The sequence below is a fragment of the Procambarus clarkii genome, chromosome 27 (genome assembly GCF_040958095.1).
Source record: "Procambarus clarkii isolate CNS0578487 chromosome 27, FALCON_Pclarkii_2.0, whole genome shotgun sequence".
Classification (NCBI taxonomy): domain Eukaryota; kingdom Metazoa; phylum Arthropoda; class Malacostraca; order Decapoda; family Cambaridae; genus Procambarus; species Procambarus clarkii.
In genome coordinates this window covers 36,940,262-36,956,868 of record NC_091176.1, presented here as the reverse complement: position 1 = coordinate 36,956,868, position 16,607 = coordinate 36,940,262, and the positions used below count along the sequence as shown (strand labels likewise).

Sequence of the window (16,607 nt, the reverse complement as noted above, 5' to 3'; positions counted from 1 at the left end):
GTCGCGCTTCATTCCCTACCCTACACACTTCTCTTGCCCCCTTACCCTCTCCCATATACTCGTCTTACCCCCACACCCTCTCCTACATACCCGTCCTGACCCCTTACCCTCTCTCACGTACCCCGCTTGACCCCTTACCCCTCTCCCACACACCCGCCTTGTCCCTCACAGTCCTCCACACACCCGCCTTTTCCCTCACAGTCCTCCACACACCCGCCTTGTCCCTCACAGTCCTCCACACACCCGCCTTGTCCCTCACAGTCCTCCACACACCCGTCTTGTCCCTCACAGTCCTCCACACACCCGTCTTGTCCCTCACAGTCCTCCACACACCCGTCTTGTCCCTCACAGTCCTCCACACACCCGTCTTGTCCCTCACAGTCCTCCACACACCCGTCTTGTCCCTCACAGTCCTCCACACACCCGTCTTGTCCCTCACAGTCCTCCACACACCCGTCTTGTCCCTCACAGTCCTCCACACACCCGTCTTGTCCCTCACAGTCCTCCACACACCCGTCTTGTCCCTCACAGTCCTCCACACACCCGTCTTGTCCCTCACAGTCCTCCACACACCCGTCTTGTCCCTCACAGTCCTCCACACACCCGCCTTGTCCCTCACAGTCCTCCACACACCCGTCTTGTTCCTCACAGTCCTCCATACACCCGCCTTGTCCCTCACAGTCCTCCACACACCCGCCTTGTCCCTCACAGTCCCCACACACCCGTCTTGTTCCTCATAGTCCTCCACACACCCGCCTTGTCCCTCACTGTCCTCCACACACCCGCCTTGTCCGTCACAGTCCTCCACACACCCGTGTTGTCTCATACATCAAGGATCATAAATCATTATATTGTAATTCTCTCAAGTAATTTTAAAAATTTTTGAAGGTAAAGTCTGGAAAAGCATGTATTTTATGTCTCGTGACTAAAACTGGTTAATTATTCGTGAAGAACTCTATCGATAGATTAATAATTGCATAGAGCCTGACGCGTACATTAGATGGCTTACCAGCTATACATTATCAGTTTCTCTCCAGCAAATGTCACTGTTGGGTCCGTGTATCTGAAGATGTCGGATTATCTGTGAAAAGAGTCCTGATGTTTTCATTGGTCACAAATATTATCTTCCTTTAGATGGTTATTGTCTGACATCTTATCATCTTCAGCACTGTCACCGCTGAACACCGCTAGACTATTGTGCAGAAGACATCTGGACATCACTGTGAGGCACATTACACACGCATTACACGGACCAGTTGGCAGGATGAACCCAGTGTTACTGTGGTGGGTGTTGTGGACGGTCCAGCACTCTCAGGGACGACAACTTGAACAATGGCGTCACGTCACCGTGATGTCCTCGTCATTCACCTCCACTGTGCAACAGAAAAGTCTATCCCTAGACACCATTCAGTGCGCTATGGCGTGCGCGCCCCTAGAGTGGTGTCAAGTCTGGTGCCACGACGGAGTCCTCGGGTGCCAGCTCACCAGTCTTGTAGTGGCCGCATCTTACCAAACAGCGACGAGCAACGTCCGTGGCTGCTACACCAGGCACTCCCGCCTCCCAGAGTACGCCTTCGGTGCCTCCGTCACATCTGATTCACTGTACGACAATATTAGAGTGGGTGCCAACCTCGCTGATGGCATTTACGACGGGAATGTGTACAGTTGCGCTGTTACAAATTATGTTGTCAATGGATGGTTCTTGGTGAATTTGAACCGTCCTGTGAATGTGAGCGAGGTCTTGCTGATTGCTCAGAACAATACTTGGAGTCAATATTATTTCCGTAACTTTGAAGTGAGGGTGGGATCCACTCAGAAAGCTGGGAACTTTACTTCGTACTCTCTCCTAAGCACGTTCATTGGCCCAGGAACTCCCGATCAGAAAGTGTCTTTCGGCCTGCACAACCAATTGCTGGTCAGTACGTCTCAATAAAATGGTTCTGGGAACAGTTGAACACCTGCAACTCTGTCACCTGGAAATACATTAGAGAAGCCAGTTATTCATATGTGTTGCTTAATAAGACATTATGCTCCTACTTTGTCACATGGAAATATACTAAACAAGGCAGTGACTAACACGTGTTGCTTAGTATGACCCTATGATTCTACTTTGTCACCTGGAAATCGTTAACATTAAAAGAGCCATTGATAATGTGTTGCTTGATAAGACCATGTGCTCCTATTTGTCTTCTGGAAATACACTATAGAACCCAGGGACTCACATGTGTTTCTACATAAGATCATATGCTCCAGAGTTTTCACCTGGACATAAACTAATGGAGGCAGTGACTCACATATGTTGTTTCATAAAACTCTCAGCTCCTACTTTGTAACTTGGACATGTAATACACCTGAGGGCAGAAATACTATGCATCAGTTCGCAGCACATTCAATGTTGTGATCTTATATCCTTTCATGACCCAGTTTTAAAATTTGACGACACATATACATTATGTTTGGTAGCATTTTATATTGATAATGTTTAAAGTATTCATCAATTAAAATACCACTACTTTATGCATGAAATTTAAATGCAATAAACTCGCTGAGATGGTTTAAATTATGCAAATCACAATTATCACTATACAAGTCATTAGCATCAGTCTACTGTCAACCTGTCTCTAACAGCTGTCATTGGCATCACTTTACAGTTAACTTGTCCCAACAGCAGTCACTAGAATCAGTTTATAATCAACCTATCAAGAGCATCAGACTACAATCAACTTGTCACCATAGCAGTCAACAGCGTCAGTCTAGAGTCAACACGTTACCAAAACCCTCTCAAGAATCAGTTCACTTGTCACCACCAGCATTCACCAGAACCAGTCAGCAGTTAGGCAATCACCATGGTAGTTATCAGCATCATTCTACAGTCAACAGTCAAGCTTCGCTCACCATCATCAGTCCACAATCAGCATATGAAAACGGCAGTTAACAGCAACAGTCAACAGACACCTCACCCCCCAACAGTCATTAGCAATCAGTCTCCGGTCAACTTGTCACCACACCAGTCAACAGCATCCGTCTGGTCAACCGGTCCCTACATCAATCACCAACAAAAGATATGAGATGCTCTTCATTTTGTCAAAACGTTTCCCACTGACATTAATATCAGGTGATAAATATAAGAGGTGAGAGAGCACCAACCAGGCAGCCATTAATGACACCTAACAAACACAAGTGTTACAGGTACAACACAGGTATGCAGACAAGAGGAGACCGCAGCCAAACCTTATCTCTGAACACTTCTAAGAACAAAAGGAAATAAAATATATCTTAATTTTTTCGGAAACGAAAAGGAGAAGAACTGTTTTAATGTCCAATAATTTTCGATATATAAAGCAAATCTGGACATCAGGATCAAACAATGGAACCCGTTTATGGCAAATTCGAAATGAATTCTCGCACATCAAACTCGGATAGAAAATATTATGAATTTAGTTTACTGTAATTATTATTTCTTTTATAATTATTATATTAATTACATAATTATTATAAATATAATTATTACATTTAATTATACACTGAAACCCAAAATGAATGTATATATGAAATCAGCTGGAGGGGATAACCTTAGCTCTTAAAGGATTTAAACTTATCATTTAATAATTATTACTTTACAACAAGACAGGTATTATATCGATCCTGATATCTTTCATATTAATACTTCTATTGCATTTGCCTTCCGGTCTGATAAGGTTACCACTCTGTATTTTGTATTGCATCACTCTGTATTCGCAGAAAAGGTCCCCGATACGAGGCATCAGCCTCGTCATCTTGCTCTCTACTTTCTCTAGAGTCTACGTCCATACTGTAGTACGATTACCAGAACTGCTCAACGTTGTCCGAGTGGGCCTCAGCAGTGCTAGATATATCAGAAACATGATACGTATGCTGCTGATACTGAAGCTTCTATATATAAATCCAAACATCATATTTGCTTTTTGTTTGGTGCAATGATGCATTGATTTCTTGGCCAAAGCTCTCTGCTAGCCATGCGTTCATGTCTTGCAAGTTGCTAAACTTTTTATAATACTATACACAAGTATTTTTCCTGTATATAAGTGTTATTTTCAGTTTATTTATTATTCAGTTCTAACTTTACATTTCACTTGACCTAAGACTGCAAAGAAAGATGTCCTAAAGGTACTTGAAGGATTTCCTGACCAAGAAGTCAGAAAAGAATAAGCATTTGTGAACATTGATTTTTCTGATGCATGTAGACACCTCACAGCTTTAAAGCAATATTACTATGCTCGAACAACCTCGAGCAAAAATCCTAAGCTGGAGCCCGTAAGGCAGTTCGTTGATGACTTCAACCACGTTCTGGCAGATTCTGCGCCGGCGCTGGAACCAATCGTATTGGCGGTTTGCCTTTTTATTGTAAACTTTCTGCACCGCGGAGAGGGGGTGGACCTGCTGCTTGGATAACGGCTTTTCCTCCATATCCAGGCATTGGGCCCTGGAGAGAACACTTCAGACCAACAACCAGAGTGCCACTCAATAGTCTTCCGAGACTGATGGATACCTACTACTACTACTACTAATTTGGTGTCAGCAGCTGAAGGAAATATAGTTGACTTGGTTATATAATTTAACAATAGGAAATAATTTTCAGTACCTCTCAGGGTGAAGAGTAATAATCCTCCCATAAAATAAATAGACAGGAGACCGTCATGGCCACAACGGAGCTAGAGGAACAGACGAGAGGAGGCAAGACGATAAACTTCCCGAGAATTACAAGCGTTTATTCATAAGAATATTTTTATAACTCATTCCAGACTCTAAATGGGATTGTAACTGTTGCGAATGTGAATGTAAAGTACTCAATATGTTATATTAAATGAAAAAATCCATCTTTTGTTCAACAGATTTTCTTAAATGCCTGACAAAGAAGGCAACAATAAAATATAATTTTTTCCAATCCTAGAGTAATATATGAATATACTTTACTTGGCCTAGTATTGCATATATTTTGCATGTTTCTTTATTTAGATCTAGGACAGGTTCATTTACATTTCTGCAGGTTTTGACATGCTAAAAATTTAGTACAATGGCACAAAACATGGATTTTCGTAAAGAGTGCAAATATAATACATTTATCCACTGTCGCTATAGTGTAGTATTCAATTATCTTTATAGGATGGTTTTGCATAATTTACTATCATTATCGTATATAAGATTTTATACATTAGCCCTGCAGATGCTATACATTAGCCATGAATATATTATACATTAGATCTGCATATGTTTTACATTAGCCCTGGTGATGTTATATATTAGCCCTGCAGATGTTATTATAAACCATGGTGATGTTATGCATTTGCCCTGCAGATGTTATATATTTGCCAACAATATATATATTAGTCCTGCAGATGTTATACATTTGCCAACAAGATGTTAGCTCATGAGATGGTAAACATTTGTCCTGAAGATGTTATACATTAGCCCTAGTGAAGTTCTACAATAGCTTTGAAGATGTTAAACTTTAGCAAGGCAATTTTTATAGAGCAGCCCTGAAGATATTATACATTAGCCCTGCACGTGTTATACATAAGCCCTGCATATTTGCAACAATTTGTCAAGCATTAGCACTGCAGATATTATATATTAGCTTTGGACATGTTCACCATGTTATACATCAGCCCAGCAGATGTTATACATTAGTTCTGCACATGTTCCCAATTTGTTATATATATGCCCTGCACACGTTCAAGATTTTATTATACATTAGCACTGCAAATGTTATACATTATCACCGCAAATGTTATACATTATCACTGCAGATATTATACATTACTCATACAGATGTTATTCATTAGCCATGTAGATTTTAAACATTTTGCTATACATTAACCCGGCAGAAGTTAAAAAATTTGTTATACATAACCCACTGCAGATGTTCAACAATTTGTTTTACCTTGCAGATGATCAACAGTTTGTAATACATTAGACTTGTATATGTTATATATATGACAACCATATGTTAAAAAGTTTTTATACATTAGCCCTGCAAATGTTAAATATTTTTTTATGCATCATAAAAATGTATAAAAAACAGGTATACATAAAACCTGCATTTGTTATACATTAGCTACGCCGATGTCATACAGTTGCCCTGCAGGTGCCCAATAGAACCTCCTTGTCTGTATTGCTATAAAGATTTTCTCTCAATACTTGTGTTCCTTAAAAATAAATAACGAACTCAATTATATGTAGATAAGAATTTTGGTGATCGTGCAGAGAACCTCCTGAATGAGTAGGTTCCTTTGTAATGTTTAATTTCATGACATTAATTCTTTGATAGCCTACTTATCTTTCTCTTGCCAACAAATGAAAATTAAAACAATATTTCTTCAATAATTACTAAAGAGTGCTATTTTGTCATGAAATAAACTACATATCCAATTATATATAATATATTTCTCACAGAACTGCTTAATCACGGAGTTTGTCTTTTTATCTATATCTAAATATATATATATATATATATATATATATATATATATATATATATATATATATATATATATATATATATATATATGACAATGTCAGACCACGGAGGAAAAATGAAACAGGAAATTTCCTTAAGTACTTTCGTATATTAAATACATCTTCAGAAGAGGTATTGACCTTCTGAAGATGTATTTAATATACGAAAGTACTTAAGGAAATTTCCTGTTTCATTTTTCCTTCGTGGTCTGACATTGTCACATTCTTAATCACGTGTTTATTTTCGTGATATACACACATATATATATATATATATGTCGTACCTAGTAGCCAGAACTCACTTTTCAGACGAAGTTCCAGATTTTCTATTTTTTTTTAATACTATGTGACGAGGCCATACCCCTAGCTTTGAACAGCCGAACACCAACGCGTTACCGTCACAATATATATATATATATATATATATATATATATATATATATATATATATATATATATATATATATATATATATATATATGTATATATATATATATATATATATATATATATATATATATATATATATATATGTATATATATATATATATATATATATATATATATATATATATATATATATATATATATATATATATATATATATATATTATATATGTCGTACCTAGTAGCCAGAACTCACTTTTCAGCCTACAATGCAAGGCCCGATTTGCCTAATAAGCCAAGTTTTCATGAATTAATATATTTCTCAAATTTTTTTCTTATGAAATGATAAAGCAACCCATTTCATTATGTAAGATGTCAATTTGTTTTTATTGGAGTTCAAATTAACATAGATATATGACCGAACCTAACCAACCCTACCTAACCTAACCTATCTTTATAGGTTAGGTTAGGTTAGGTGGCCGAAAAAGTTAGGTTAGGTTAGGTTAGGTAGGTTAGGTAGTCGAAAAGCAATTAATTCATGAAAACTTGGCTTATTAGGTAAATCGGGCCTTGCATAGTAGGCTGAGAAGTGAGTTCTGGCTACTAGGTACGACATATATATATATATATATATATATATATATATATATATATATATATATATATATATATATATATATATATATATATACATATATATATATATATATACATATATATATATATATATACATATATATATATATATATATATATATATATATATATATATATATATATATATATTATATATATATATATATATATATATATATATATACATATATATATTGTGACGGTAACGCGTTGGTGTTCGGCTGTTCAAAGCTAGGGGTATGGCCTCGTCACATAGTATTAAAAAAAATAGAAAATCTGGAACTTCGTCTGTGGTAAGGTAAGGAGAATACACACAAAACACAAGTAAACTTTAACAATGGAATTTTAATTACGTTAAATAAATCAAAACATGAATAAAATGGACAAACAAATTCGTATAATAAAATCAATCAATCAAAATAATAAGAATAATTAAATGACACAATGAAAAGTTACGTTAAGACAAAATAACAAGAAGTGCAATATACAAGTAATGAGAGGTGCTGGAATATTGGCTTTAAGCTATCACCTCTCTTAGTACACGTACGCCAAAGCTTACGTCTAGCAGGGAGAAGTGTTAACTTTGTGAAAGCACGGAATATTCTGAGGACTGAGGTCGTGGCGGCCCCAGACATCAAGTAGTATGGGGGGGGTGGAGTGCAGTTGCAGCCCGACCGGCGACCAATCAGAGGAGCCGGCAGCAAGACGGGTAGTTTGGCGGTTTGAGTCTGAGCAGGTGTTCCTGGCTGCATACGTTTTGCGCTCTGGCAAACCTTGGAGATGTTGTTGTAGTTGTTGGACATTTCTTCCATAGTAGTTTTATATAGTTGTATCGACGTAATTGTGGAGGGAAGAGCAGGCTCAATCTCTTGAAGGAGATTATTGTCACAACTCTCCCCCGAAGCCTGCGGTTCTGGAAGAAGTACGTCGTTCTGTGGTGGAGTAATAGATGGAGTCGCTTCTACTTCATAAACTCTGGAAAGATCATGGGCTAAGATGTTGTCGGAATCTTGGTATAGCGTGACTCCAGGTGGATTTTCTGCAGTTAGCAAGCCCATAGAAGAAGACGTTGAGATGAGAAGTGGGCGTGCTGCAGGAGGTGTAGGGTGGTGTGGTCCGTGTTGATGGTGGACCGAGCACTTTTCAGGTGTGGAGTGAAGTGCTGGAGCTTCAGGATGAGGAAGAGTAGCTCCTTGCCAATTGTTCCGTAGTTCCTTGTAGCAGTAGTCGCTGACAGGTGTATTCTCCTCGCCTCGTTGCTGCATCACAACACCACCAACGTCGGTACCACTGGCGTCGACATGGAGGATGAAGGGCTTATCTGACGAGGTGAGAGTGGAATTAGAATAAGGCAAAGGAGCACGATTATTCTGAAAGTATTTGGGAAGATCATTAAGGATTTCGGAATTAGAAAGCGCTGACTCCTTGTCAGTGCTTTCGGGAGGAGAAGCTGGGAAGGTCTCACTGTGGATGTAGGGTTCTGTGAAGGTGGAATAGTTAATTAGGACAGTGGGAGGAGTACCATTATATTGCTTCAGGAGGTTGACGTGGCACAGCTGGGTCTTCCGCCGCCTATCTGGAGTCTCTATTACGTAGTTGTTGTTATTCCTGCACTCTTTGACGCGGTAGGGTCCTGAAAACCTGTTTTGGAAAGGTGAACCTGGGATAGGGAAGTATGCAAGGACGAAGTCTCCCGGCTTGAATTTTCTTACTTTGCTGGTCTGGTCGTAATGAGTCTTCATTCTCTCCTGGGCTTTCAATAGATTATCATGGGCAAAACGGTGGACTCTCTCTAGAATGTGTTGAAGGTTTTGAAGAAACTGGGGCACATTCTGATGCTCACTGAAGGTGGCATCTCTGAGAGAGTCTTTGAAAGCCTTAAGGGGAGTACGGCACTTACGGCCGTAGAGCATCTCATAAGGAGATACTCCTAGGGACTCATTGGGGAGACTTCTGTAAATACACATTATAAGGTCGATCTGCTTATCCCAATCCTTCGAGGTTTCACTACAAAACTTTTTCAAGAGTGCTTTGATAGTCTGATGACTACGTTCAAGAGAACCCTGTGAAGCAGGATGATAGGGGCTGGACAATACCTGTTTGATGTTGAACTCCTCCAGTGTCCTTTTGAAGAGATCACTGGTGAAGTTGGTACCACAGTCGCTCTGAATCTCCCTGGGAAATCCGTATTGAGTGAAGATCTTCAATAGATGTTTTATAACCGTAGCAGCCGTGATGTTCTTCACTGGAACTGCTATGGGAAATCTGGTGGTAGGACACAGGATGGTTAGGATGTAGGCGTTACCTGAACTGGTCCGAGGTAAAGGACCAACACAGTCTATTATGAGTCTGTGGAAAGGTTCCGCAGGCACCTGTATGGGAATCAGTGGCGCTCTGGGAATGGAGATGTTCGGTTTGCCTGCCATCTGACATGTATGACACTGTTTTACGTACTGTTTGACGTTATTTACCATACCTGGCCAGTAGTAGTCTTGACGAATTCCATGGTAAGTCTTGTTGAAGCCGTAGTGGGAGAGCGCTCCGTGGGCCAGGTGTAGAATAGTGGGCCGCAGGCTGGTAGGAATCACAAGTTGTTCGATGTTGGCCCAATCGTCCTCCTCCTTCAGTTTACTGGGTCTATATCTGCGGTAGAGCAAGTCGTTCTCTAGGAAGAACCCAGGAATACTGTCGGGTTGAGTCTCAGCCTGGAAAAACAATGGTGTTAAAGTAAGATCTTCCCTCTGCAACTTACGGAACTCCAACTGAAAAGTGAGTTCTGGCTACTAGGTACGACATATATATATATATATATAATATGTGTGTATATCACGAAAATAAACACGTGATTAAGAATGTGACAATGTCAGACCACGAAGGAAAAATGAAACAGGAAATTTCCTTAAGTACTTTCGTATATTAAATACATCTTCAGAAGGTCAATACCTCTTCTGAAGATGTATTTAATATACGAAAGTACTTAAGGAAATTTCTATGGATCTATGGAGTGGATAGGTGGGCGTTTGTGTCTAAGCCTGTAAGTGAGGTGCCCTAGGGTGTCCCTAGTACTGATGACGTGTCTGATTACAGAGTCGACCTGAGACTGCTGGATTGGACGATGGGCAGTCTACCCAAGGAAGCCAAAGTCTCTCCACGTGTTTGCTGAAGAAGCTGTGAGTTGCTCCCGGACGAACATTGCTGAGAGTGTTAGCCTGCCTGTGACGTGGCAGAGTTGAGGAATCGTCGTACCCGGGGGTTGAATGGTGGAAGAGACTAGCCACTGTGGTGCTATATAGAGGAGAGTGATCAGCAGGATCACACGAGGCTCCTGCCTAGGGCTAGCCACCCTAGTATCGGTCGTGAAGTGGCCTACGCAGCGGAGCTGATTGGAACCTGCCAGCTACAGGCTGGATTTGTGGTTGAAGGCCTCCACGACAGTGCACCCAGTGGGACTGTGATTTGGCTGGCCTGTGGCCAGGGTAGATTCGCCTAGAGAATCTAATGATTCATCGTGAGGCCACGAGAAGAGAACCAGGGCTACTCATCTTGAGCACCGTGGAACATTCCGCGTCTTCAGTGGAAGACGATTCTGCGCATTGAATATTTATACCCCCCGTGTGACAGTATATATATTTATTTATTGGTGGTGGTAATTATATATTTAAATTAGTGTTTGTATCCCTTTCACTTTAATTTACTTGCGTTACGGAACACATCCCTTGAAAGCCACTACTAACTTGGGGCCGGATACCCAAACACTAATAACATCAGAGAAGAACCCCAGTTGCGACCCAATAGGGCCGTAACAATGCCTCCCAACACCTCAAAAATACTGAGCTAGAGAAAGTCCATTTTTGGCTAACTGCCAACAAACTCACCCTTAACATTGACAAAACGTTCTATATTCTGTTTGGCAATAAATCCTCTAATCAAATAAATCTCAAAATAAACAATACCCAAATTTGTAACAAATTAGAAGGCAAATTCCTTGGCATTCTCATCGACCACAAGCTGAATTTCCAGGGACACATTCTAAATATATAAAAAAAGTATCAAAAACTGTTGGCATTCTTTCTAAGATCAGATATTATGTACCCCGCCCTGCCCTGGTGACTCTCTATTACTCCCTCATCTATCCATATCTCAACTATGGTATCTGTGCTTGGGGTTCTACTACCCAAAATCATTTACGTCCTCTAATTACTCAACACAAAGCTGCTATTAGGACAATATCCAACTCTAGCCCCAGACATCACTCGGTACCCCTACTCAAATCTCTGAATATGTTAGATATTAAGTCACTGCACATTCTCTCATGTGTATTATACATATATAAAACGTTGAACTGTAATGCCAATCCTGACCTCAAAAGATTCATTGAAGGTTGTAACAGAACCCATGAACACCACACCAGAAATAAATACAGTTTTGATATTCCTAGAGTACGACTTAATCAAACTAGAAATGCTCTTCAAATCAAGGGACCCAGAATGTGGAATGACCTTCCCAACCATGTTAAAGACTGTACCTCTCTCAACCAGTTTAAAATAAAAACGAAGCACTACCTAATAAATTCCCTGTAACCTACCTTACCCCTCTGTTGTCAACCCATGTCTGTTTTTTTTTCAAAACAACGCTGTTTGAATGTAATTTTCTGTAATAATTTGTAATTGTATTTGTGCTGCTTTTTCAGCCATGTTCCCCCCTCTCTTACCTCTATTTTTATTTGTTCTCAACACATTTTATTCTTTATACCCATTAGTATTAAGCTTTAGTCATTAATGTTTTTCCTGCCCGAAACGCTTTGCGTAATAGTGGCTTTAGGCATTGTATGTACTAGCTCTATCTATTAATCCAACAAACTTTGTAAAATCTCTTGTATATATGTACCTTACCTAAAAAACATTTATTTATTATTTATTTACAAGAGAATGTGTGGAGGGAGTTAATATTTAGCAAGTTTAGGAATTTAAACATTGGAGCTGAGTGTTGTCTGAAAGCAGAGTTAGTTATTATACTGATAGCAGATTTTTGCTGGGTGATGATGGGCTTAAGGTAGTTTGCAGTGGTAGACCCCCATGCACAGACACCATAATTAAGATAGAGGTAGATTAGTGCATAATATAGTGAGAGGAGAGCAGAGTTAGGAACATAATACCTTTTTTTAGAAAGTATAGCAACTGTCTTAGAGGCTTTCTTAGTTATGTGTTGAATATGGGTGCTGAAGTTGAGACTCTTCTCTAGGAATAGACCAAGAAACTTGCCATCATTTTTATTACTGGTGTTAATGATGTCTATCTGTAGCTGTTTCTTGAGGCAGTTCAGAGGCCTCAGTTGTTAATGTTTCTTGAGGCAGTTCAGAGGTCTCAGCTTGTAATGTTTTTTGAGGCAGTTCAGATGCCTCAGTTGTTAATGTTTCTTGAGGCAGTTCAGAGGCCTCAGTTTGTAATGTTTCTTGAGGCAGTTCTAAGGCCTCAGTCTGCAACGTTATTTGAGGCAGTTCAGAAGCCTCGGTTTGTAATGTACCTTGAGGCAGTTCAGAGGCCTCAGTTTTTTCTTGAGGCAGTTCAGAGACCTCAGATTTTTCTTGAGGCAGTTCAGAAACCTCAATTTGTAATGATTCTTGAGGGTGTTCAGAGGCCTCAGTTCGTAATTTTTGATGAGGCAGTTCCGAGGCCTCAGTTTGTAATGATACTTGAAGCAGTTCAGAGGCCTCGGTATGTAATGTTTCTTGAGGCAGTTCAGAGCCCTCAGTTTGTAATGTTTCTTGAGGCAGTTCAGAGGCCAAAGTTTGTAATGTTTCTTGAGGCAGTTCAGAGGCCAAAGCTTGTAATGTTTCTTGAGGCAGTTCATAGGCCTCAGTTTGTAATGTTTCCTGAGGCAGTTCAAAGGCCTCTGTTTGTAATTTTTCTTGAGGCACTTCAGAGGTCTCGGTTTGTCTTATTTTTGAGGCAGTTCAAAGGCCTCAGTTTGTAATGTTTCTTCAGTCAGTTCAGATGCCTCAGTTTTTAATGTTTTTTGAGACATTTCAGAGGCGTCATTTTTTAATGTTTCTTGAGGCAGTTCAGAGGCCCCGGCTTGTAATGTTTTGTTTATTGAATTATTTATTTATGTATATACAAGAAGGTACATTGGGATTGTGAGGATACATAAAATGGTAATTACGATCTTGTAAAGCCACTAGTACGCGTTGCGTTTCGAGCAGGTCCTTAATCTAAGAAAATTTAAGTAGGTAAATACTTGCAAAATTTAAAAAAAATGATAACAGTTACAAGGCAAGAAAAAAATGAGTGAAAGATTGTAGGTATTTTAAAGCACATAGGTAGCTCAGATTGATTGCAATGACAGCTTGAATGGTAGTTGACAAAAATTGGTAGGCACATTACAGTATATGGCTAGCACATAAAAGTAAGACAGCAATGAAAACAATGATAAGGTTGTTTGGGTTAAGTACATGAAAATTGGGAGATTGGGTATCACTAGGTACAGAGCAAATTTAAAGCTCAGTGTAGGAAACTAAGAAGATGAAATTAGGTACATTTTGGTTATCTTCTAAATAAGGCAAAAGTTTGACAGCTTTTCAATTCACTAGGGAGTGAGTTCCATAGACTAGGTCCTTAATTTGCATAAAGTGTTTACACAGATTAAGTTTGACCCTGGGGATATCAAAGAGATATTTATTTCTGGTGTGGTGATAATGGGTCCTATTACATCTGTCCAAGGAGAGTTTCAGAGCATAGTTTGCATTTAATAACAGGGTTTTGTAAATGTAGTTGACACAAGAGAATGTGTGGAGGGAGTTAATATTTAGCAAGGTTGGGAATTTAAACAATGGAGCTGAGTGTTGTCTGAAAGCAGAGTTAGTTATTATACTGATAGCAGATTTTTGCTGGGTGATGATGGGCTTAAGGTGGTTTGCAGTGGTAGACCCCTATGCACAGACACCATAATTAAGATAGGGGTAGATTAGTGCATAATATAGTGAGAGAAGAGCAGAGTTAGGAACATAATATCTTTTTTAGAGAGTATAGCAACAGTCTTAGAGGATTTCTTAGTTATGTGTTGAATGTGGGTGCTGAAGTTGAGTCTCTTCTCTAGGAATAGACCAAGAAACTTGCCATCATTTTTATTACTGGTGTTAATGTTGTCTATCTGTAGCTGTTTCTTGAGGCAGTTCAGAGGCCTCAGTTGTTAATGTTTCTTGAGGCAGTTCAGAGATCTCAGTTTGTAATGTTTCTTGAGGCAGTTCAGATGACTCAGTTGTTAATGTTTCTTGAGGGAGTTCAGAGGCCTCAGTTTGTAATGTTTCTTGAGGCAGTTCCGAGGCCTCAGTCTGCAACGTTTCTTGAGGGAGTTTAGAGACCTCGGTTTGTAATGTACCTTGAGGCAGTTCAGAGGCCTCAGTTTTTTCTTGAGGCAGTTCAGAGGCCTCAGTTTTTTCTTGAGGCAGTTCAGAGGCCTCAGTTTTTTCTTGAGGCAGTTCAGAAACCTCAATTTGTAATGATTCTTGAGGGTGTTCAGAGGCCTCAGTTTGTAATTTTTGATGAGGCAGTTCGGAGGCCTCAGTTTGTAATGATACTTGAAGCAGTTCAGAGGCCTCGGTATGTAATGTTTCTTGAGGCAGTTCAGAGTCCTCAGTTTGTAATGTTTCTTGAGGCAGTTCAGAGGCCAAAGTTTGTAATGTTTCTTGAGGCAGTTCCGAGGCCAAAGCTTGTAATGTTTCTTGAGGCAGTTCATAGGTCTCAGTTTGTAATGTTTCTTGTGGCAGTTCAGAGGTCTCGGTTTGTAATGCTTCCTGAGGTAGTTCAAAGGCCTCAGTTTGTAATGTTTCCTGAGGCAGTTCAAAGGCCTCTGTAATTTTTCTTGAGGCAGTTCAGAGGCCTAAGTTTTTATTGTTTCTAGAGGCAGTTCGGTAACCTCAGTGTAATGTTTCTTGAGGCAAGTCAGAGGCCTCGGTTTGCAATGTTTCTTGAGGCACTTCAGAGGCCTCAGTTTTTAATGTTTCTTGAGGCAGTTCAGAAACCTCAGTGTGTAATGTTTCTCGAGGCAAGTCAGAGGCCTCGGTTCGTAATGTTTCTTGAGGCAGTACAGAGGTACTAACATAATAATTACATAATAATGTCTGACGACCTAACGTTTAAGGAGCATAACCAAGCAAATATTGCGACAGCCAGAAAAATGATAGGATGGATTACGAGAACTTTCAAATCCAGGGATCCCATCACAATAGTTGTACTCTTCAAGTCACTTGTGTTGTCCCGTCTTGAGTACTGCTCAGTACTCACTTTCCCCTTCAGAGCAGGAGAGATTGCTGAAATAGAGGGAATACAGAGAACATATACGGCTCGCATAGACGCAATAAAGCACCTAAATTTTGTACCATTTTGTACCATACCAAAGCACCATCTTGTATCGTGATCCCTCTGCATCTCTATGCACACTGATATTGATCCTGATCAAAATCTTCTGTCTCATATCTATACCAACCAGCACATTGATCATCATTATTGTAAGTATTTCACAGCACACCAGGCTAAAAACAAACTCCAAAATAGCACCTGTCTATCAGTTTATAACCAAAATGTTAGATCACTTGGTAAACATTTTGACGATTTAAATGCACTACTCACAGCACTAGGTACTAACCTATCGTTCATTATTTTAACAGAAACTTGGCTAAATAAAGACTATACCCAACTCTACAACTTAGCTGGTTATAAAGCCATTCATAACTGTAGGCCTAATAAAAAAGGTGGTGGCACAGCTATATATTACCGAGATACATTTATCTGCAACAGTGTTATTAGTGACAGAGATGACTACTGTGAATATACTTTTGCTCAGTTTACAATTAAATCCCTTAAATGCTCTTTGACTATTGGAGCCATCTATAGATTTCCTAATACTAACATAGCTTCTTTCTCAGACAACCTAAGGAATCTTATTATAAACAACAATCTCAACAAAAACCACATCATTCTGGGAGGAGACTTTAATATTGACCTGGGTCAACAAAACTGCTCTCAAGTTGACTATTTCCTTAACAGCATGAACTCCTGTATGCTAATCCCCACTATCACCAAACCTACCCG

The 16,607-nt window shown here is 39.6% G+C and overlaps 1 protein-coding gene across 1 annotated transcript; it reads right to left on the bottom strand.

Annotated features, from left to right (window-relative positions):
• Nucleotides 1–12,799: 12,799 nt before the first annotated feature.
• On the bottom strand, nucleotides 12,800–15,921 carry LOC138369237 (chemotaxis regulatory protein ChePep-like). Its single transcript, XM_069332178.1, has 3 exons — nucleotides 15,906–15,921; nucleotides 14,896–15,366; nucleotides 12,800–13,281 (listed from the first exon to the last, which is right to left on the bottom strand). Exons 1-3 carry the CDS (start codon nucleotides 15,919–15,921, stop codon nucleotides 12,800–12,802), a joined length of 969 nt encoding a protein of 322 aa, XP_069188279.1.
• Between the last annotated feature and the right edge of the window lie 686 nt (nucleotides 15,922–16,607).

Excerpts from the sequence above, each read along its gene's own strand:
- LOC138369237 (XM_069332178.1), bottom strand. Across the intron at positions 13,282-14,895 it reads GGCCTCTGAACTGCCTCAAG|AAACATTACAAACTGAGGGC; the intron begins GTACATTACAAA and ends AACTGCCTCAAG.